The following is a 23,181-nucleotide window of genomic DNA, read 5'->3' as shown; positions in this document are numbered from 1 at the left end:
TTATTTGATTCGCAACATCTTTCATTTGAAATATACTCAAATTGTTCTTAATATTTCCTCCTTAATGTCTTTCTACTTATAAATTATTAGGCATTAATATCAAAATTATATACCTTGTATCCGTCTGTATAGGTATGGAATTCCCTCAAATAAATTACCGGAAACACAATACAAAGAAGTACAGATATATTTACGGCGTTGGATTGCGACACAAGCAGAATCCTATAAATACTGTAGGTAACATTAATATAGGAATATGTGTCGATATTTATCCTACCGACGGTCGATCTTTTCAAATAAAGAATTATGTGTTTACTTTATCTTTAATATGGTACACATGTAACAAAATATTCATGAAAACAAAATGTGCAATGTGAGGTGTTTAGTTCAATACTAACTACTATTATATCTACTAGTAAATGTTATTTATGAATTGTATATAAACGGTGAAGACATTTAAAAGTTCTGTAAATAGTAATAAGAAGAAAGGAAAAGAAAGATAATTCAGCATTCTTTTAAATAATAAACATTCTTAATAAGGAACAAGACTTAGTGTTGAAAAACACTGTGGAAGAAGTGATGCAAGACATACGTATTCTTATTGTTAATTGTAATATATATAAGATATGTCATTACATTTTATAAGTTTTGTAAAATTTCACATTTTAGCTTGTAAAGATTGATACGTTCACAAAGACACACAGAGAGTGGAAAGAAGACGGATGTTACCCGTCTGAACCAGTGTTTGTACCGGAACCTGGATCTGATTCCGAGGACGGTGGTAATAATTTGAATCTTGATCTAAGACTGAATACATGTAGTTCTTTTTGGGATATGAAAATCCTTACCATTCAGTTCATATAGCTCTGATTTGATTGAATTTGTAAGGTGTCAGGTCATATATAAAATCTTAACAATCTTCTTGCTTGTACTTAGCGTTTTTCTTATTTATTGGCTTATGAAGTCTGTTCGATATTCATGTGATGTTTTGCTTATTCCGAATCTATAAGCGGGTTCTAGGGGTTGTCAGGGATGTTGAACAATTGAATGTCTCCATTTCAGGTGTTTTGGTTGCGGCAATAAATCGTCTTGGAGAAAGCGATAATGAAAACAGTTGCTTTTTACTGGTACTTGATGCAAAGTCCTTTACAGAAATGGCAAGAGTAGAATTCAAAGGAGTTGGAAGATTCCCATTAGACTTTCATGGAGTCTATACAAGCGACAAGAACTGAATAAGACGGCAATGAACATAATAGTGGTTTCTTTGGTTTCGCGAAAACAGTTTTGGAGTGTCGTTTAAGCTGAGACGTATTAAATGACATTATGTTAATTTTCTTAAGCCAATATTTCAAATTCCAAAACTCGTTAAGAGCATCTGTCGTAACAAGCTAAATCAAAATGTGAATGGCATAAAAATTACGCCTGTAGTGCTTAATGTTAATGTGGTTGTGATTGTGTCAAGTAACAAATTTCTAGACGTCCGCAGCCCTATTTGGCATATTGGCAAATTTCTTATCATCCTGAGAAATCTATCTTTGGTAGGTTTTAAGGTCTAGATTTTGGCAGTGGGCCAAGGGGTTTCTGTGTTCATTTACGCTGTTGGGTTAAATAGTTGTCACATTATGTTTCCAATAAACATCGGTCACTGGAAAGTAAGTCAACAATATATAACCTATGTTCAATAAGTGGTTTTAAATTGATAGAAGATAAAACAGTATATATCAAACTCTACTGTCGAGAACATTTGTCTTACATTGAAAACATTTATGCATTTCAGTGGTAAGAAATATAGCATCAAACATGCAAAAACTGTTTAACAGGAAAATTCATACCAGAGTTTTATTAGTCTGCTAATGCGTTTTCCCTCCGTCATTACGCTTGTGTGTCTGTCTGTCCGTAGTTCCGTTTTCGGTCTATAACTCTATCATTCTTCAAGGACTTTTTTATATTACTTGGAGCAAATGTTACTGATAAATGAGACGACATGGCATGCGTAATATCAGACCCCTTACTCAAAGGTCAAGGTCAAACTGTTAGGGCAGAGGTCAAAAGGACATTTTTTCCGTCCGGTTTGTAACTCTACAATCTATCAGTTGAATTCAGTATAACTTGCTACAAATATTTCCCATAATACGACGATGAGTCGTGCACAACTCTCAGACCCTATCGTTAGGATCAAGTTCACACTTGGAGGTCAAAGTCCAAATTGTATTTTTTTCTTGTCCTCTGCATACCTTTGTCATCTTTTAAAGGATTTAATTTAGTAATACTAGGCACAAATGTTTTCTATAATGAGGCAATGCGTCTCGCGCATCATCTAGAGTCCTAATTTCGAAGGTCTAGGTCACGCTCTGATGTAAAATGTCACTGTTTTTTTCCCTGTCCGATCCATAACTTTGCCATCCATCAAGAAATTTTAAAATTACTTGACACAAAAGTACTCGATAATGAGACGATGTGTCAGTCACATCATTATGAAATAAATATTCAAGCACTCGTTAAGGCGCGTTGAGAACTTACATCTTGTAAGGAGTATGAAAGGATTACAGTCAGCATCTTCTTTGGCAAATTCCAACATTTCAAAAAACGTATACATTTACATCTTTACTACTTGACGACACCTTTCCAATGGTACTGGTTCCAAGCCTCTGGAAGGGTTATGAAATTTGGATGACATTACTTCATGTAGCCAACTAATTTTCATGATAATGGACTGATCTGAAAACGTCGGACATCACGCAGGCTTTTATTAATGCAGTCCACTACGACGGAAACTATTAATTTTGATAGCAACTTCGCCAATATATTTTTTTCAATAATGTAAATTTTAATGACACTTCTCGCAGTCAGTTGTAAATAAACATATGCTGTATAATATGGTGCAATTAAATGTGTAGGTCCTGTATATGCTTGCGTTTTTAGATATTTGCCTATAATTAAAATGATCTGCAGATTTTAAGCAGATCTTTAATAGATTTACTTACGGACTACTATTAATCCATAAAATGTTTTCATTTCTAGATGCCGAGGACAGGATGTATTCTATGTTATCCGAATAAATGACTTTAGATCATTGCTTTCAGTTGATCAAGCGTGCAACTATCTCAAAGAGTCAAATAAAATATTTTCACAGAGTTCCTGTGATATCTTGAAGCTCCTGATGTACGCCGGGAAGACTGCCTTAGTTTATATGCACTTAAGGTGGAATGCGCCTAATTTGAAGTTCTTTGGTTCCGTTTCGAAATTTTGTTTAATGTAAAATTCAGCATATTCCTCATATAATGCGTATTTTATTTTTTTTTATATTTCTGTAACTTTTTTCTCTACAAACCTTCAAACACGACCATTGACGTCCATTTTTGATGAACCATGATTTCACGTCCGTCAGACTGTTTTCTTAAATCGTTCTGTTCAGTCAGCAAGTATCGATTTGCTTGTTTCTCATCAAATTTTCCTTTAAAAATGTCTTTGAGATGGTGTATAATTTGTGGAGATCATTTTAACGTTGAAATCGATATTTACGTTAAAGTGACGTCAGAGCGACAGATATGACGTTTAGTTCTTAATAAAAAGTTTGCGCTAATCTTGTCTTATGTAAAACCCAAATGATAGAATTTGACAAAAAACTAACATGATGATGAAAACTTTATTTTCTGTCGATTGAAGGAATAAAATTATGGGGTCACCGAATTCATTTTCGCGTAAAATTACGTTACACTACCCCTACCCCCCAAATCACAAGATAGCGCAAATGAGCTTTTTTTCACGTATCTCCACCTTCTAGGATAAACTCTACTACTTTTTTTTTCTAGTAAAATTAAATCAAAATAGTCTTTAAAACTCTGTTACATTAGCGAAATAATTTCTGTGCAGAACTCAGATGTTAATGTTTAGATTATAGTTGATATATGAGAATGCGACAAAATCAACACCCCGTTACCCTTTGCGCTGAATTACATTACTCTACTCCTATCCCAGATAAAAAAAATGCGCAATTCAATGGATTTTCTGATTCTCGTGATCAAGACAAACTTAACCGATTTAAGTAGAATCTAATTAAAGGAGGCCTTTACAACTATTAATGATTTCATTCAACGTTACAAGTGAATTATTATTTTCGCAAATTAATAATAATACATGAAACTCATGTATCGATGCAGATTAAATTGTTAACATTTACAAAAATAAATAAAACAAGAGCTGTCTCCATAGGATGACACATGCCCCTGATGGCACTTTGAATGAATAGTTATGGCCGATGTTAGAGTTTAGGACCTTTGACCTACGGAGCTGGGTCTTGCGCGCGACACGTCGACTTACTGTGTCACACATTCATGCGTAGTTATTTTAAAATCCATGCATGAATGACAAAGATATGGACCGGACACGCACATCAATGTACTATCATGAAAAATGACCTTTAACGTCTAAGTGTGACCTTGACCTTTGAGCTACGGACCTGGGTCTTGCGCACGACACGTCGTCTTACTGTGGTACACATTCATGCCAAGTTATTTGAAAATCCATCCATCGATGACAAAGATATGGACCGGACACGCCCATCAATGCACTATCCTTTAATGTCTAAGTGTGACCTTGACCTTTGAGCTACGGACCTGGGTCTTGCGGGCGACACGTCGTCTTACTGTGGTACACATTCATGCCAAGTTATTTGAAAATCCATCCATCGATGACAAAGATATGGACCGGACACGCCCATCAATGCACTATCCTTTAATGTCTAAGTGTGACCTTGACCTTTGAGCTACGGACCTGGGTCTTGCGGGCGACACGTCGTCTTACTGTGGTACACATTCATGCCAAGTTATTTGAAAATCCATCCATCGATGACAAAGATATGGACCGGACACGCCCATCAATGCACTATCCTTTAATGTCTAAGTGTGACCTTGACCTTTGAGCTACGGACCTGGGTCTTGCGGGCGACACGTCGTCTTACTGTGGTAGACATTCATGCCAAGTTATTTGAAAATCCATCCATCGATGACAAAGATATGGACCGGACACGAAAATTGCGGACAGACTGACAGACCGACGGACCGACAGACGGACAGACGGTTCAAAAACTATATGCCTCCCTTCGGGGGCATAAAAACATAAGACAGAATATCGTGAAAATCCTTTATTTGAATTATCTAAGCCTTCTAATTTTAACAAGTACCAGTATATATAATTCCACCACATGCCGCTAATAGAACTGAGGCAAACAAATATAGGCCTACATTATAAATATATGCCATAAATATCTTATTAGTTAATATAGGTGTATTCTTAATGAAGCAGATTCGAACAACAACCAGTCTTCAGAAAATAATACTGGGGTAAACAGAACCTGTCCAACCCCGGCACAGTAAGAAAAAAGTAAAACGTAGATGAAAATGAGAAATATTCATTTTAACATAACACATAACTCGGAAAAAAGTGCTAATACAACTTTTTAAAATTTAGAAAGCCTTTATGTAGTTATAAGATCATGTTCGAGTAAACATTATTTTATTTAAGGGGACGCATATTGCTACATTCACAGTTCATACAGAAATGCGGAAGGGGTGCATATTCAAGAAATCGAGGGTGGGAAAATAAAAAACATATTCCTAAACTGATATAATACTGATGGACACCTGTAATATTCAGTATTTTGTGAATAAGGATGTGGTACTATGAATGTAATAGGAAAACAGAGGTCTTTGTGAAAGTACATTCAACACAAAATATTAAGCTTTTGTATAAGGAAAAAAACAGGTTTTTTACAATAACTGTGTTCCAAATAATGTTGAAGGGATGAGATTTTCTTTCTAACACACCAGGTTTGCTTTAACATGTAAAAATTTAACGCCACGCCATTTCAGCTCGGGATGGACGCCATATTTCTTATTGATAAAAATATAAACAAAAAAATCAGAGTGGGATTAGCATTGCAAGGGCATAACATGACGTTCTACACAATGAATACCTTAGAACAGATATCTAGGATGCTACACAGGTCAGGCGGGTTAAATGCATAATGGCGATCACTTGAAATTCATCTTGAAAAGGTGGTTAATTTCAGTTTGTTTACATGGTTTTTAATTTTCCCACGACTTCTCGGCGATTCACTGCAAATGTATTACTGCGCCGGACGAAAGGTAACTCTAATAAACAACGGGAGACAACTTAGGTGTCAGCACGTGTACGATTTTTTTTAAAAAAAACATGTCGATGATTAGAATTTCTTATCAAATAATGAATCCTATTCAGATATTCGTCTTTGATATTAGAAAATTATTAATTTCTGTGGACATTTGTTCAAAAATATTACTTACATTGGACTACTTTGCGCATCAAACTGGTTTCCGCTTCAGTTGTGAGGCACTTCCGTTATACTTTTTGACAACAATAACCAAACACAAAATGAATCAATGAAGTCACTTATAAACCGACTGCTACTTAAATCAGTGTAAGTAAAATTGTTGTTACAACATTATACATGTTCGTTACGTTATGAGATAAAGTTTATCTTGAACTGCATAATCCATTAATTACGTTCAGATGATATTGCATTTACAACTTATTTGACCCCATTTTTTACGCGAATGACAGCATTCTCGTGCAACTCGTGCAAACAAGAGTTATGAAAAGTATGGTGGAGAATTCAAGGACAAATTATAAATGACATTAAAGTGAGGATAACTGTATATTCGTCCAGTTTTGATCATTGACATGCCTGCTGTGTATTAGTAACTTTTGTGAACAAGATTAGAATGTTACTTTTGCCATATACACATTGATTGGACCTCTCAACCAAATTTCATACCTTATTTTAGGCATTTTTAAGACAATACATTTTCAAAAGTTTGTTGAATGTGTTTTGATATTTAAGTGCATTGTAATTCATGAATACCAAGTTAAAAATTAATAATGGCAACATTTCTAGGCCCTTATTGTAAGCCACTAGACTTCTGTAACGATAAATGTTTAATGTATTAAGGGGAATATACTCTTTTAGTTTTGGAATGTGGCATTCCTTGACCACTGTATCTTTTCTTATGCACTACTTTGTAAACAAACTAAATAATGTGTTTTAGCTTACATATGCGAAATGAAAAGCAAGACAGTGACCATATTTCACATTCTTTCTTTAAATTAGAATCTGTAGGACATTGATAAATGTTTGGACAAGGTGAAGCACTATTATTTTCGCACCAAAAAGTCTTAATTGTTGACTTTGAATGTACACAATAAGTCTTATGTAATTCAACAATAACTTTCTTGTTTCAGTTTTCTCGTTTTTATTTTAGTGAGCAATCCTTTGTGTACTTATAACAGTTGAAACAGTATCCATTTCATGTACCAAAACCTTGTACTTTTTTGCAGGTAAATTTTATCATACCCCACCCACTCTTTTCTAATTTCAAAGTATGCGTCCCCTTAACTTTATTACAAATTTTACGTTTTGGAAATATTTCGATTGTTTAGAGAGTAGTCGGACACCCCGATTTCAAATAAAGTGAATCCTCCTGAATATCCGCGGGAAAACAGCTACGGAGGCTGCTGCTCTGAAAAGGTTAATTTATTTAGCAACTTGGCTAGATAGAAACACCATCCTTTGCAAAGAGGCTTTAGCTCTCCGGAGATGTGTGTACAAATGTTATCCTTGTATTCATAGACACATAATAGAAACATATTCCATACATAATACTATTTCCTAATATTAGAAACATATAAGAAATGCTAGTAAATAAAACATTCCATGACATAAAAAAGAAAGATTGTTTGTTGTTGTTTGTTTTGTTATTTGGATTAGCTGTTTTTCGACGTTACTGCAGGCAGTTAACCTAACCAGTGTTCCTGGATTCTGTATTCTCAACAAATAACTTCTATCTTCACCACATAAATCAGAAATGGAGGACGAATGATTTCGGAAACGTGTCTTCTATCAAATCGACATGCCCTACTCGGGGACCGAACTCGCGATCCATAGATCTGCGCTCCTACTGAGCTAAGCGGATGGGGTAAAAGAAAGAAAGCAGCGGTTGTGACTGACACTCGCTGTAACTCAACGAAACCTCTCTTATATCATGAATACTGAACTTGTAGAAGTTATGATTTATTTCAAGTAGCGTCTGTGGTATAAAATTTCAAAATAATGAAAAATTAACTCTGACCCGTAAAACCAAATTCCGCCATCAAATTATGCAAACGTATGCGTGGAGCGGGTAATTAACCGGGCAAGCCCATGGCAACTTATCTTATGGTCAGATGTTACTAGGGTGGTGAAGTAAGAAACGAAATAGTAAAAATATAAGACCTTGGGATGTGCGTGCGTGCGTGCATGTGTGCGTCTTGAGGGAGGGTTGGGGATAATATTAAGAAAAACAAGATACAAACAACCTTTACTCCCTTGGAGGGGCGGTTGAGTCAAGGGTCATACGTCTGAAATCACAACCTTTAGAATATTTTAATCTATTGTATAATATTGATCAATGATATTGTACAATAATGATACTTTCTGTTTGTGTTTCAAGTGTGAAAACCCGAACAATAAACACAATGGCATATGCAAATATTCTTCATGTTAGCAGTGTTTTGCAACGGAAAACGTGTTTATTGGTACTTTGAATAAGAAAAATTTGAAAAAATAAGCTTTATCATATATAAAATATATTTAAAGCGACTTTCAAAAATAACAAGATCAGTATTTTAAGCAAAGTTGTCGTATTGGCGTATGTTATACATTCTGCATTCAAACCATTTCTCAATGAAGTCGCCAATTTTGCAATTATAAGGACCTTTATTGAAAGGATATATCTCTTTCTCACGTTCCATGATTCGTTTCACGCCTTTAGTGAACAACTGATGAATGAGAATGTAAAATACTAAGATTTGAAAAGAGATATATCAGAAAAACAGCCAAACTAAGCTATGTTGTTATTTGGGGGTAGGGGTAGCGTAACGTAATTTTACGCGAAAATGAATTCGGTGACCCAATAATTTTTTCCTTCAATCGACAGAAAATAAAGTTTTCATGATCATGTTAGCTTTTTGTCAAAGTTTATCGTTTTGGTATTACATGGGACAAGATTAACGCAAACGTTTTATTCTAAACTAAACGTCATATTTGTCGCTCTGACGTCACTTTAACGTTAATATCGATTTCAGCGTTAAAATGATCTCCACAAATTATACACCATCTCAAAGACATTTTTAAATGAAAATATGATGAGAAACAAGCAAATCGATACTTGTTGACTGAACAGAACGATTTATAAAAACAGTCTGACGGACGTGAAATCATGGTTCATCAAAAATGGACGTCAATGGTCGTGTTTGAAGGTTTGTAGAGAAAAAAGTTACAGAAATATCAAAAAAGTAAAATACGCACTCTATGAGGAATATGCTGAATTTTACATTAAACAAAATTTCGAAACAGAACCAAAGAACTTCAAATTAGGCGCATTCCACCTTAATTCCTACTGATAGTGCTGTATGTAAACTGGTTATTATTATGGTTAAATAAAATATGTTTGATGTATATAAACAAAAAAGTGATAAGAGGAATATACAACACGTTTTATTTTTATGTTTTGGAATAAAAATATGTTTTTATTTTTTTTTCAAGTTTCATTTGATTTTTAGTTTAAACTTGATATATATTGACGCGTCAAAAATTGGTTTCCAGTACATGTATCAACGCATTTGGTGTTAAATGCAACATACATTTGTATTTGCATACTTTATCAAGGGAGGATACTCATGTGGATACACGATCAAAAAAGATTTTCATTTTTCGCAATGTTTGTATTAATTAAATATATTATCCCTTGAAATATTTTTTAGAAAACGGATGTGAAGGATGATTGCCATTTTTTTTCCAATAAACAAAAAAAACGAAATGAACATGCTTTCATACCGAATATTTTATAAGTTTTACAATATACAATAATATGCAGACAGAAAGTTAAGACTACTCATTTACTACATAGCATTCTAATTGTAGACTTTTTCTTTACTGCTTTATATTTCAACATATTTACTTTTGTTTTGTGTTTTTTATTTAATACAAAACAAAACAGAAATATGGAATGTTTACCCAAATCAGTTTAGACAATCTCAAACATGTTTCAAAGATATATCAGGACACTCGTTTATGCATAAAATATTTCTACAACTCATTTACACGTTTGGTATTCAAGCCAATTATCATCTGCTTTAAACAGCTTGTATTTTGACGATAATTTTATTGCTTCCTTTAGTTGTTGGAATTCACACACGGGTGTCACGCTGCAACCATATAAACACACATTGACTGGTTGTGGTAGAGCATCTATACTATGGATAAGATGAGTGAGTGTCCGACTGCTCATTGTTACACAAAATAGATAGACATACTCGAGTGTTGTCATTACAGATGGCAGTACGAAAGCTTTATTAAATAGATCGAAGTGCCTGATGGATAACGTTTTCAAGTTCATCGACTTTTGCAGTATTTCTTGAGTATGATGTTGCCATGTTGTGTCACGAAGAGACAATTCTTGAAGATTTGTTGCATCATGAAGACATCTGACAGCAGCCGAGTGTACAGCCCTCGGTATATCTCCGAACACACATGTCTCCAATAATGATGAATGCACGTTCAGTCCTGATAGAGGTATCTCAACTAATTTAAGTAACGTCAATGTCTGATGACGAGATAGATCTAAGCAACAACCTGTACACATGTCATCATGGCCTTTACACTTGACAGTTAGAAGTGTGATCTCCCTTATTGTTACTTTGTTACTGATGCATTCAAGTAAATAACTTATATCGGAATGTGCAAAACAAATATTTCCGAGACTCAGTGATTGTAACTGATGCATATTAACTATTATTTCAATAGTGTTTCGGTACAGTGTTATATATTTCGCAAGATGCAGAAAATGCTTTTTCAGGTGAAGGCAAGTCAAAGTCTGAACAGAGCTAGATAGCAGTCGATCAAAATCATCGTTTCCAAGAAAGGCTTCAATGTCCAATTTCTGTAAATTTTTTACATTCTTGAGCCCAAGTGTATTCAGAGTATCGGTACACACTTCTGCACTCTCAAAGCTTTCTATACTCAGTGATTTCATGCGGTCCTTACTGTTTTCGCTGAGAGATTTCAAGCTTAATCTATCGGTATGCCTATTTAGTATTATATCTTCTATAGAGAAAGGACATTCTTTATGTCCGTTGTCTTTTGTTTCTTGCACTATCGCGGTTTGCATAGACTGAAAACTTTCCTTGACTGTTCCGATTTCGGAATTACCTGACGTATAGATAGTTTTCCATCGAGTGCTTCTGCGAAACTGGCGTGTGATATCGTCATTTTCTACAATGTCATGTAACATCCGTAAAATCTTCTCACACGTGAGAGGACTAAAACCGCCAAGAAATGTAAAAACATTTGACATGTGCAATACAGATGTTAATTTTACACAAACTTGAAGAATTTGTTTTAGTATAGCTTGATTATCAGGATACGTATGGATATACAATGCAGCAAAGTATTCCTGTATGGACTTGTGTGGAAATGAAACGTTACTACGCCTGCTTGTGACTGCTCCATAATGTCTGTTTTGTGACAAAAGTCCCACTTCTAAACAAAATGCGAGAGTATTCTCCGGTATAATTTGAAGTACAACCGACTTATCAATTACAAGACTTGATTCCATTTTAAAACTAAATATTGTTTTGAAAGCGACCTCAGCTAGTCCTAGCAATACGTCGTAGTGGGCTTTACAATGATAATTTGAGAGTAGGCAAGGTGGAATTGTGTCTGAATTTGATATGTCTGGTCTTTTAGGTGGAGACGATCCTTTTTCATGTGCTTTTGTCAACCCTCGAGAAAGCATAAGTCCTATGATATTACTATACATCTCACATTTGGATTCTCCTACTGGTTTTCCGTCAAACCACAGACCAATCATTTGCAACAGGATATAAGGGATATATCTCATAGTATCAAGCTTGATAGTCGATGTGGCCGTTTTAAACTCCATGGTAATTTTTGTCTGGCTTGGCAGGGTTCGGTTATTTAAAGCTGTAACTGCATTAGCTATAAGCTCTTCGGATAACGGATCGTCCAGCTCATTTATTTCTATATGTCTGTCAATCTGACTCGTTCATAATTTAACGATGTCAAGTTTCCAAGGTCTGGTAGTGATCATAATTGAGCTTCGGTCTCGTGCGGGTATGTGTGGTAGTTTATTTTCATCATAACAACCTCTTTGACAGTCTTCAGGGTGAGACCATTCATCCAGTCCATCAAGAATAACTAAACATGTCCGTTCCGTAAGCATATCTTCTAGAACATCTTTTGAATATTTTGAACGTCTTGCCAAAGCAGTAATGACACCATTGAAAATCATATCATCCAGATCGCATGAACGATTATCAATATCTCGCAAAGAAACCATGAATAATAAGTCAAATGTTTTCATTACTTCTATGTTTTCTGGTTCGAACTTCTTATGTAACGATTTAACAGGACTATGGGCTTGGCACCATGTCATACACAATTTCTTTGCAAAAGATGTCTTTCCAACTCCGGCTTTCGCTGTAACATAAATGTTTTTGTAAACGTTACCGCCGCTGTGATAAAACAAGTCACGATATGAGTGTATTGACGTTGTCCTTTTGGTTTCCTCAAACTGGCCGAACCTCCTCGTGATGTCAATGGCAGTAAGCGGAGACTGGACATAGCATTCGGTCAGTGGCACATCATGCTCTTCTAGTAGAGGTGAAACAGGTATTGTGCTGTGTTGTTGTAGGTAGAAACTAATAAGATCATCTTTCATGTCTGTCAAGAAAATTCAAATCAGATAATGTACAGAATGACTGTGATGTTATTGATACTTTTACCAGTTATCATGAAACTTACTAAACAATTATATCATTATCGTTAGCTTTTAACATATAAGTCTGTATGTCCTAATTGAATTTTGGATGGAATTGTAATATTTGATTACTCAAAATTATGGGTTTTGAAACTTACTTCTAATGCTGCCTTTTAAATAGTAGCTTCATTTCATTGTTTTATTCTACGATTGTTTCAAATATTAATATCGCTATTCTTAGATATACAAGTCCATTGGGTCGGGTGTAAATTTCATGTTTCTTGCTTGTAATGATTGCATATATGTATGATAAAGTCAAATAACGCGTTTGACAAAAAGTTAACCAAATGCTGACATATTCTGTTTATTACCGTTACTAATTGGATTAGTGTCTGTTTGTCTGACATGCCCCGCGGCAAGGGACAATTATTACGGCTCTTTTCTAAACACTTTAAAGTTAAAATATAAATTATGGATATGAAGTTATAAATCTTGATAATTTATCTTAACGTTCAAAATCCAAATTCACATTATTGTAAAGTAAAATGCATTTACAGGCCACGGATCCGTAATATTTAAAACCTTTTTAAACTGAAAAGACACATTTTCAAGGAGACCTGAAATACACATGTATTTCGCCCTCAAAAATATTTTAAATGTTAAAGGCACTGGCCTACAAATCGTTCGACAACAATAAAAAATACTTTTATAGATATCTGGAAATAAATGCAATATTTCTTAAGAAGGCTTTAAAACTTAATAACTGACACATTATATGTTACGGAAATAACGCTTTACTCAAGGCAAACTGTCTCGATTATAAAAAAAAAACTATATTTTGAAGTCATAATTCACCTATTCCATTATAGCGCTATAGGTTACGACGATGGGAAAATGTTTTTATTGTCGCGGTGGTCCTGGGCTCGATTTCCGACGCGGTCATCTTTTTTTCCTTGATTTGATTTTTTTGTAATATTTAAAATACAAAAACTCATCTTCTAATGTTTATAATATGAACAAACTTTAATTTGAGAGAAGATTATTTTTAGCCAAATCTGAAGGTCAGTACCTTTAAATACATATTTAAAAAAGTACGCTGAGTAATGGGAATAACATGCTTCCCGACAATTTTTAAACAAATACCAGATTATCATTCAAAATCACCAATTAGAAGAAATAACAATGTTATGTGTATCAGATAATAAACATGTACGTCGATCTAATTCCGTCTTTGTCATATTAAATTTAAAAGTGTTATTTTAATTGACATGTTTGAATAAAAATATTTAAGTTTTAAAAATTATTATTTTTAATTAATTAACTTTTAATTTATGATTCGCATAGATTAAATACATATCTTAAAGTTACGCTAAGTAATGGGAATAACCTTCCCGGCACTCAATTTTGATACAAAAACCCGATTATCAGTCAAAATTACCAATTTGAAGGATATACTGCAAAAAGCCTCGGGCAAAGTATAAACTCCGCTTGTGTAAAAAGTTTTATTCCATGTCGTTACAATACCCCTAATTAACAAAACCAGTGTATAGGCAAGATTATCAAGATAAGAGAGATTAACAAAAATCGATACTCGCGTTAAAATGGTATAAAGGGAAGCAATCAAATTTAACCAATCTGGCTTAATAATCAAGGGACAATACTCTTCAAAACACGGTCTCATTTCTGGACACGATTCATTGACTATAGCTGCTTATAACTTTTGTTTTTAACCCAAACAACATCCGGTATAAAAGTCTTAGAGAATGTCGTTCGGTTTGATGCTGAAGACACCACAGAAATATAGATATTCTGACTTTTACATATTTCTGATTAATGATTTCTCAAGTTATGACAAAGAATTTCCTAAGAAAACTTCCGAAAATGAATTGTTTTTGACTGTATGTGATTTCAGCAATCTTACTAAAAATCGTTAAGTTTTTTAATTGATAATTATACAAACTACGTTCGATAACCCATAGAATGAAGCGGATGGTAGCATTTGTATAAACATGTATCTCAATTAAAGGGTAAATCAATTGCACCTATAATGTACCTCATTTCTTGGGTTCAAAAGGGTTGATTTAACGGCATCTATAACATATGTAAGCTAAACAATGGAACAAAACTGGGCCCTTCTGTTCGCCTGGTTGGCCTCAGTGATGTCGACTTCTTAAGAATGTAATGAATTAAAAATAAATATAGCAATTTCTGAAAATAAACACAGTGCTAGTCAATGGCCCGCACACCAGAGCCAGTAGTGTGCTAGGCTGTAAGATGTCGAACAAAACAATCACAGTTTAACATAATTAGTTCTACGTGTGTTTACAAAGTTAATCAAAATATGATCTCTAGCATTTAAGCGATCCGTTAATGTATATTTAAGATACTGTTTGATATCAATTTTGTTGTCAGGTATTTATTTTTTCTAACGCTATATTTGTTATGATATAGTCTGTTACGTACATTTTTCTAGCTCCTCTTTGCTTGTCTTTTCTGTAATGCTCACTAAAAGAAATTAAAAGTAATCATATAAATATACATTCTCCTACATATGTTTAATTGTTTGCAAGGCATCTATGGCATATAATGGTATACAAGTATAGTCAATCTTGTTGCAGTAACTTCTGTTTAAGGTTGGCTGCCCGATTAGCTCCTAAGGGAGAGCACTCTCTACGAGTATGTCGGGGTGGTGAGTTCAGCCACAGTGCCAGGCGTGTGTTCTTTGTAATATTATGATAAAAAAATGTGCCCCCTCCCCCACCTCCTCAAACTCGTGTAGAGGAGTTGGCAGTTTATGCTGATAACAGATTAGTACTGGTACAGAATCAAGGAATAATTGTTAAATTAATCACACGCCGTTACACAACTGAAATGCTTTAAAATCGGCACTAAAGCAAAAAAACAAAAAAAAAACAAAAACAAAAAAAAAACAATACCATGGATTAGGACATATAATTATGTTAAATGTTTAGCGCAAATACGCAAATAATCAATTCAATAACTTCCATATGAGTACAACTGTCTTATCTTTAATATTTAAACCTTTCTCAAAAACAGAACTGTTTATTTAAAATATGCGTTATAGTTTTCACATGTTTCTTTTAGGTGCAAAGAAATAATTACAAGATGTGTGTCTCCTTATTTGCAAGACGCTTAAATACGTTCCACTTTATATCAGGATGTAAACGCGTTCTTAATTGATAATCTAAGTCATTAAATGCTTTTCTATTTTGTAGCAGAATAAATATTGTTCACGTGTTATGTGTTAAATGTAACTTTCAACGCTAAGTAGGGTAAAAGGGCGATGAATTAAACTAATTATATTTCGTAAGTAAGTTTAACCTCTCCACAGGAATCAGGAGTTGGATACAATTAAAACATTGAGAAGGCATTGGTGAAACGATAAACAAGTATGGTTGAGGAAATTAGTCACTGAGTTTTATTAATTACCTCTTTCCTTTCCAATTTCTTCCTTCAGCAGTTGCTTTTCTTTAGCACTTTCTAATGCTATACCTTGCATCTCCTTTTGTGACAACTTTTTAATTTCATCAAGAGCGGCTAATTTTGTAGCTATGATCTGATCTAAACTCGATGTCTTCACCATTTGGAGATCGTTTAGTGCATTTTTAGCTGCGTCTAAATGTTGTAGGGCTGTGTTTGTTGTCCCGTCAATCTCTCTCTGAGCTTCATCTTTCTCAACACTTATAGCTTGTAAAGCATCTTCACGTTGTCTTGTTAACGTTTCTTGAATTGTGTTTTCTAATACTGACGTAATGTCCTCTGTTGTTACAGTCAGTGTGTTTGCTTTTAGCTGAAATATTTTCGTAAGTTGCATAAATTATCTATTTCCTTGTATTTGCGAAATTTAAATCAATTTTACTGTAGTTTTGCTTTAATTTACTAGATGTATTTTCACGGTCACCAGACGCTTTAACTGACTAGCTCGAGTTATAAATTAAGGCTTATCGAGTTTATACCTTTTCATAATAGTATCTTTTAGAGTAAAATTTGTGAAATTTACTTTTAAACCTGGTTTTAAACGCCGGACGGACGGACTGATGATGGACGGACGGACGCCGGAGGGTGAGCGAACACATTAGACCGTCCCGAGAATTTTCTGCTCAGGTGAGCTAAAACTCAGATCGAGCGATCAGAAATCTAATTGATAATGTCCATAGTGTAAACAAGAGTGCCAGAATGATAAAATAAACAACCGTCATGCAGCTGTAACATATTCTGTATAAGTTTGATAGACAGTAAGACTAATAATGAAATATCTAATTCTAACAACTAGGTTAAAAAATTCAAGAATAAACTATTTATAGTAGCAACAAAGGGAAGTAAGACCACAAAAAATCTATATCTTGTCTCTCTATGTCCACAAAAAGCTCTTTACCAGTTAGAGAATCCTTAAAGACCTGCTCCAGTCCTACCTTTTAACCTTAAATAAATCTGAATAGCCGCGGAGCAGGGCTTTAAAATACACATTAAAATTTGAAAGTAACATCTATGTTATACAACAAAAGTGTGGTCGTGGTTTTTCCAAAAGTCACTTAGTTACAATATAAGTTATTTATAGTAAGAACAAAGAGAAGTTAATCTTAAAAACATTTAAGTCCACACAATCTTTTATCATGTAGCAATAGGTAAGTATACACCTAAAATTTGGATGCAACGTGCGTATTGGTCTCGATTTTTCCCAACGGTCAGTGATAAAAAAAGTTACAATATAAGCTATTTATAGTAACAACCAAGGGAAATAATTCTAAACAAGGGACCTGATTATTGCGCATGACACTTCGTCTTATGGTGGTAAACAATTGTGCTGGGTTACATCAAAATCCCTCCATGCATGAAGAAGAATTCTCTGGACAAAGGCATTCTTGAATTTGACCTTTGACCTCTTAGTGTGGCATTGACTTAGACCTAGGGACACAATTATTTCGCAAGGCACCCCGTCTTATTATGGTAAATAATTGTGTTGCGTTACATCAAAATTCCTTCATGCATGAAGAAGAATTCTCGGGAATTTTTTTTCTTGAATTTGACCTTTGACCTCTTAGTGTGACATTGAACTTAGACATAGGGACCTGCTTTTTACGCATGACACTTTGTCACATGATGATGAACATTTGTGCCAAAGTACATCAAAATCCCTTCATGCATGAAAAAGATAAGCTCCGGACAAAGTTTGTGGACGTCACCCGCCCACCCTTAGGCACACCGGCCAGCCCGCCCGCCACGGGCGTTCAAATAATACGTCCCGTATTTCAAACGGACGCATAAAAATTAAAATTAGATCCACGACGCATGTATTGTAGACAGAGATTAATACAGAAGTTTTGTATAATTATCTTTACCTGTCTGAGTTTGTCCACTGCCTCCCGTGCTTTCTGATCGACACCAAGACACTTTGGATCTGACAGAAGATCTATAAGGGTATCAATGTATTGTGCCAGTTCTGTGTCAGATATGGCTAAACCTGCTGAATGTCTAACCTTACGACCAACATCACGTGCCTGTTTGAAAAACACATGCACAAGATATACTTGAACCTTCTACCTTTGCATTTTTGTCTACGAATGTCCAATAATATACAAGTTGCCAAAACATTCAACGATACAACCACATCGGGTGAGGTCAAACAGTTGCTTAGTGAAGGCATTAGTTGCACCTAAGAGGTACCGCAAAGTATAAATATGATTCAAAACGAGATTTTATTTATTATCACCGTATGTGCATGATAATATGATGTTTTACCTTTACGTGATAAATTTTATTAAAAAAAGCAAGGATGTGTTTCTTTAAAACGATTTCAAATACAGGCTTTACTTACGAGTGAAATGACATCTAATGAAAATAGTAGAAAGAAAAAGTTTGAAAAAACAACAACACATCATTACCATGATTACTGTCAAATAATTGATACTTTTCTTGGTGTGACTTCCTCTATTCAGTATTATTTCATTCAATGACGAAATGCTTCGTCCTCTTATTTATCAAAACAGCAGTGTCATTTTGGAGGAGTCCCGCTAATATTGTTTGCTCCGACCCGATAATTTTGCTCCGACCTGATATTTTTGCTCCCACACGATATTTTAGCTACCGCACTTAATGGGAAATAAATGTTAAAAAGAGTTGTGTCAAATGTTGAGAATAGTTATTCTTCCTAATGAATACACCATTTCCTGTCTTGGAATGCGAGTAAGCTGAATTGCAACCATTCAACCAGTCATTTGTGAGTGATTTTACCGACTTTAGATGTAAAGCAATCTCTTTCGTTTCTGCTTTAAAAAGCCGTTTTCAACTAAACTTGTCATTTGTTGATGAATATATGTCGAGTATAGCATTTCTTTAAATGAAGTTCATTTCATTCATGATTATAAAACACGGGAAGCGGGATGGGGAGTCTTTGTGGGGCGCGGGGGTGGGAGGAGATCCAATATGTTGTGCTTTCCAGTAGTACAAAATGTGATAAACATTCCACAGAGAACATGTGATATTTTTAATTGTGATTGAATTTTGTAAAAATGACATTGTTTTGTCAAAATACGGGGATGTAGTGCAAACGAATATACTCTACCAAGCACATGTATAATAATTGGAATGATGTGACATATACTTCGAACGTATTTCCGGTTGGTTTCTTTATCCAAATACCATTTAAGCTCAAGATCTGCGGATTTTTAAAAATTTTAATGCAACCCATGTAGCCCTTGCACAATATATACATCCCATTCGGTTTTTCGCCCATAAATATTTTCTAGCAAAGTGATCGCCATATATATCGTAATATTTTGGCAACACAATGTCATTTTCACAAAATTCAATAAAAATTAAAAAATCTCACCTGTTTCTTTTTTGTGCGAAATGTTTACCACACATGTATTACCGGAAGCTCAACATATGATTTTAAGCGGAGCCCATTTGGGAATTAATATGTTGGATCCCCCCTCCACCCCTCTCACCCCCGTGTAAACGTATTAAACAAATAAAACTAGATATTATCAAGATAAAAATTCTGACCAATTTTCAAGAAGATCCATTGAAAAATATGGTCTCTAGAGAGGTCACAAGGTTTTTCTATTATTTGACCTATAATTGACCTAGTTTTCGAAGGTACGTGACCCTGTCTTGAATTTTACCTAGATATATCATCAAGGTGAACATTCTCACTAATTTTCATGAAGATCTCATGAAAAATATGGCCTCTAGAGAGGTCACTAGGTTTTTCTATTTTTATACCTACTGGCCTAGTTTTTGATCGCATGTGTCCCAGTTTCGAAACTGACCTAGACATCATCAAGGTGAACATTCAAATCAATTTTCATGAAGATCCATTGAAAAATATGGCCTCTAGAGAGGTCAAAAGATTTTAATAATTTAAGACCAACTGACCTAGTTTTTGACCGTAGCTGACCCAGTTTCAAACTTGACCTAGATATCATCAAGATGAACATTCAGACCAACTTTCATACAGATCCCATGAAAAGTATGGCCTCTAGAGAGGTCACAAGGCTTTTTTATTATTTGACCTACTGGCCTAGTGTTTTTTTTAAGCACGTGACCCAGTTTCAAACTTGACCTAGATATCATCAAGTTGAACATTCTGACCAATTTTTATGAAGATCCATTCACAAGTATGGCCTCTAGAGAGGTCACAAGGTTTTTCTATTTTTAGACCTACTGACCTAGTTTTTGACCGCACATGACCCTGTTTCGAACTTGACCTAGATATCATCAAGATGAACATTCAGACCAACTTTCATACAGATCCCATGAAAAATATGGCCTTTAGAGAGGTCACAAGGTTTTTTCTATTATTTGACCTACTGACCTAGTTTTTGATGGCACGTGACCCACTTTCAAAACTGACCTAGATATCATCAAGATGAACATTCAAACCAACTTTCATACAGATCCCATGAAAAATATGGCCTATAGAGAGGTCACAAGGTTTTTCTATTATTTGACCTACTGACCTAGTTTTTCACGGCATGTGACCCAGTTTCGAACTTGACCTAGATATCATCAAGATGAACATTCAGACCAACTTTCATACAGATCCCATGAAAAATGTGGCCTTTAGAGAGGTCACAAGGTTTTTCTATTATTTGACCTACTGACCTAGTTTTTCAAGGCACGTGACCCGGTTTCGAACTTGACCTAGATATCATCAAGATGAACGTTCTGACCAATTTTCATGAAGATCTTGTGAAATATATGGCCTCTAGAGAGGTCACAAGGTTTTTTCTATTTTTAGACCTACTGACCTAGTTTTTGATGGCACGTGACCCAGATTTCGAACTTGACCTAGATATCATCAAGGTGAACATTCTGACCAATTTTCATGAAGATCTTGTGAAATATATGGCCTCTAGAGAGGTCACAAGGTTTTTCTATTTTTAGACCTACTGACCTAGTTTTTGAAGGCACGTGACCCAGTTTCGAACTTGACCTAGATATCATCAGGATGAACATTCTGACCAACTTTCATAAAGATCCCATTAAAAATGTGACCTCTAGAGTGGTCACAAGCAAAAGTTTACGGACGGACGCACGTACGCACGCACGGACGGACGACGGACACCGCGCGATCACAAAAGCTCACCTTGTCACTTTGTGACAGGTGAGGTAAAAAATCGTGATTACTAATCGCTTTACTTTAAGCAACAACTTATGTATCACGACTTCAGTTATTTGATTATTTCCAATCGTGTGGCCAAACATTAATATTTTGCGTTTAGAGTCTAGTAAATACCAGATACGACTGAATCAATTAGTATTGCTCTCCAAAGCAAAGACGTGATACAGATGAAACTCATTATCTCAAATTCTAAGAGATCGAGCGTCTTACTTCGAAATAATCGAAATTGGACTTAAAATTTTATTTTGTGCACGGGATTTTCGAGACGGGACGTGAAAATGTCATCGAGATAACCGGAATTTCGAGATAAGCGAGATCGAGATATAGAGTTTCTACTGTGTTACTATCAATTATCCAAGTATTACCTTGATGCAAACATTGTCTGGCAAGTTAAGCTGAGCCGTCAATTTCTTTTGAAAGCGCTTGTTGTTAATGATAATTGATAGGGTTCCATTGAAATCCTATCAGCAATGCCGACCACTTTAGAATATCCGTCCGGAGGCAGATAGCATTTGCCTATTTCAAAAGCATCAGTGCACCATTTTCTAGCGTCGCAGGCCTTCCAAGTAGGACCTTTATACCTGTGCTCAGTGCGGATGCCATCTCGGATGAACTGGCATATCTTACTTGGACAGAGTTTGCCAGGTAACTTGTCTTGTAGGCTTGGGTCATGCATATCACAACGTCTTCCTCTTGGGCAGAAGTTTTGTGTTGGGCAGTAAAGAACATTTTCAGTGGTACACAAAGTGCAAACAGTACCTGCCGATATTGCATTTTGAGAGAATATTGATCCTAAAAGATCTTTTTGAAACTGTGTTAATTCATCTAATACAAATTTATCCAATGCTGTTTTTGTAAAGAATACGGCTAATGCAGATTTCAACCAATTCAGAAATGTCTTGTCCGTAAACTTGGGATCATTTGACGCCATTGTCCAAATAACAGTTTTAATTGAAAATCATTTTCGTATACCTAATTTTCTTTCTGCTGGTTGACTGTGAAATTATTTCATCATTCCGCTTAAAACAATCCAGTTTCTGAAATACAAACGAAGAAGAAATATATATTTGTATATTTATTTGTTTGTTGATGTGATAGAATATGTATTTAGTACTGTAGTACATATATCTTCTTTCCAGAAATACGAATGCAAACATCAAGAGGTTCCGCTCATTATTTACATAGCATGATATAGAAATCCCAAACAAAACGCCAGGTGCACAACTTCACATGCATAATAATATTCCTATATTTCATCCTAGGTCAAATACTTCTTGAGATACGTATGCAACGAAAACCTTGAGGCATTTTTAATGCGTATGTTTTACTAAGTCAAGTTTCATAACTCCGATCTGACAGTATGAAATCAAATTCAAAACTACAGATGCACAATGTCACATACTAAATGACAATTCTAAGAACTTCCAAATTAATGACTAGGCCAAATACTTCTTGAGATATGCATGACATAATTTGAACAGACGGGCAAATCTAAGTTCCTCACCCCCCTCTAAAAAGATGGGGAAGGATGAGATGAGGCAGAAAAATGTGCATGTATACTGCTTTAATGGCACCATTGTATTAATATGATACTCTAAAGCTTGTTTATGGGTAGACTGTCTCATTCAAACCGCCAAGGTTTTATAAACACCAACAAATCTGTGGTTTCACGTAAGCAAG

The 23,181-nt window shown here is 35.0% G+C and overlaps 2 protein-coding genes across 6 annotated transcripts in view; one reads left to right on the top strand and one right to left on the bottom strand.

Moving 5' to 3' along the window:
• LOC123527854 (carotenoid-cleaving dioxygenase, mitochondrial-like) overlaps positions 1–2,905 on the top strand; it is a 29,823-nt gene extending 26,918 nt beyond the window's left edge. For both annotated transcript variants that reach the window (XM_053523630.1, XM_053523628.1), the window contains exons 11-13: positions 133–233; positions 670–781; positions 1,063–2,905. In XM_053523630.1, coding sequence (XP_053379605.1) covers positions 133–233; positions 670–781; positions 1,063–1,232 — 383 coding nt within the window. In that variant the 3' untranslated portion in view covers positions 1,233–2,905. The remainder of the gene's footprint in view (positions 1–132; positions 234–669; positions 782–1,062) is intronic.
• Positions 1–23,181, bottom strand: part of LOC123527853 (kinesin-related protein 4-like) — a 39,995-nt gene that overhangs the window by 7,921 nt on the left and 8,893 nt on the right. The window contains exons 2-4 of one of the 4 annotated variants that reach the window (XM_053523631.1): positions 21,867–22,538; positions 18,215–18,373; positions 16,464–16,665 (exon numbers count right to left, since the gene is read on the bottom strand). The gene's annotated coding sequence lies outside the window, so the exon portion shown is untranslated. Of the gene's footprint in view, positions 1–15,317; positions 15,360–16,304; positions 16,403–16,463; positions 16,666–18,214; positions 18,374–21,866; positions 22,539–23,181 lie in introns of those variants that run through there. The other 3 variants (XR_008367137.1, XR_008367138.1, XM_053523632.1) reach the window with 3 other exon arrangements.

Source organism: Mercenaria mercenaria, chromosome 14 (assembly GCF_021730395.1).
Source record: "Mercenaria mercenaria strain notata chromosome 14, MADL_Memer_1, whole genome shotgun sequence".
Taxonomy (NCBI): domain Eukaryota; kingdom Metazoa; phylum Mollusca; class Bivalvia; order Venerida; family Veneridae; genus Mercenaria; species Mercenaria mercenaria.
The sequence above is the reverse complement of the archived record's forward strand: the minus strand, read 5'-3'. Positions and strand labels throughout refer to the sequence as shown.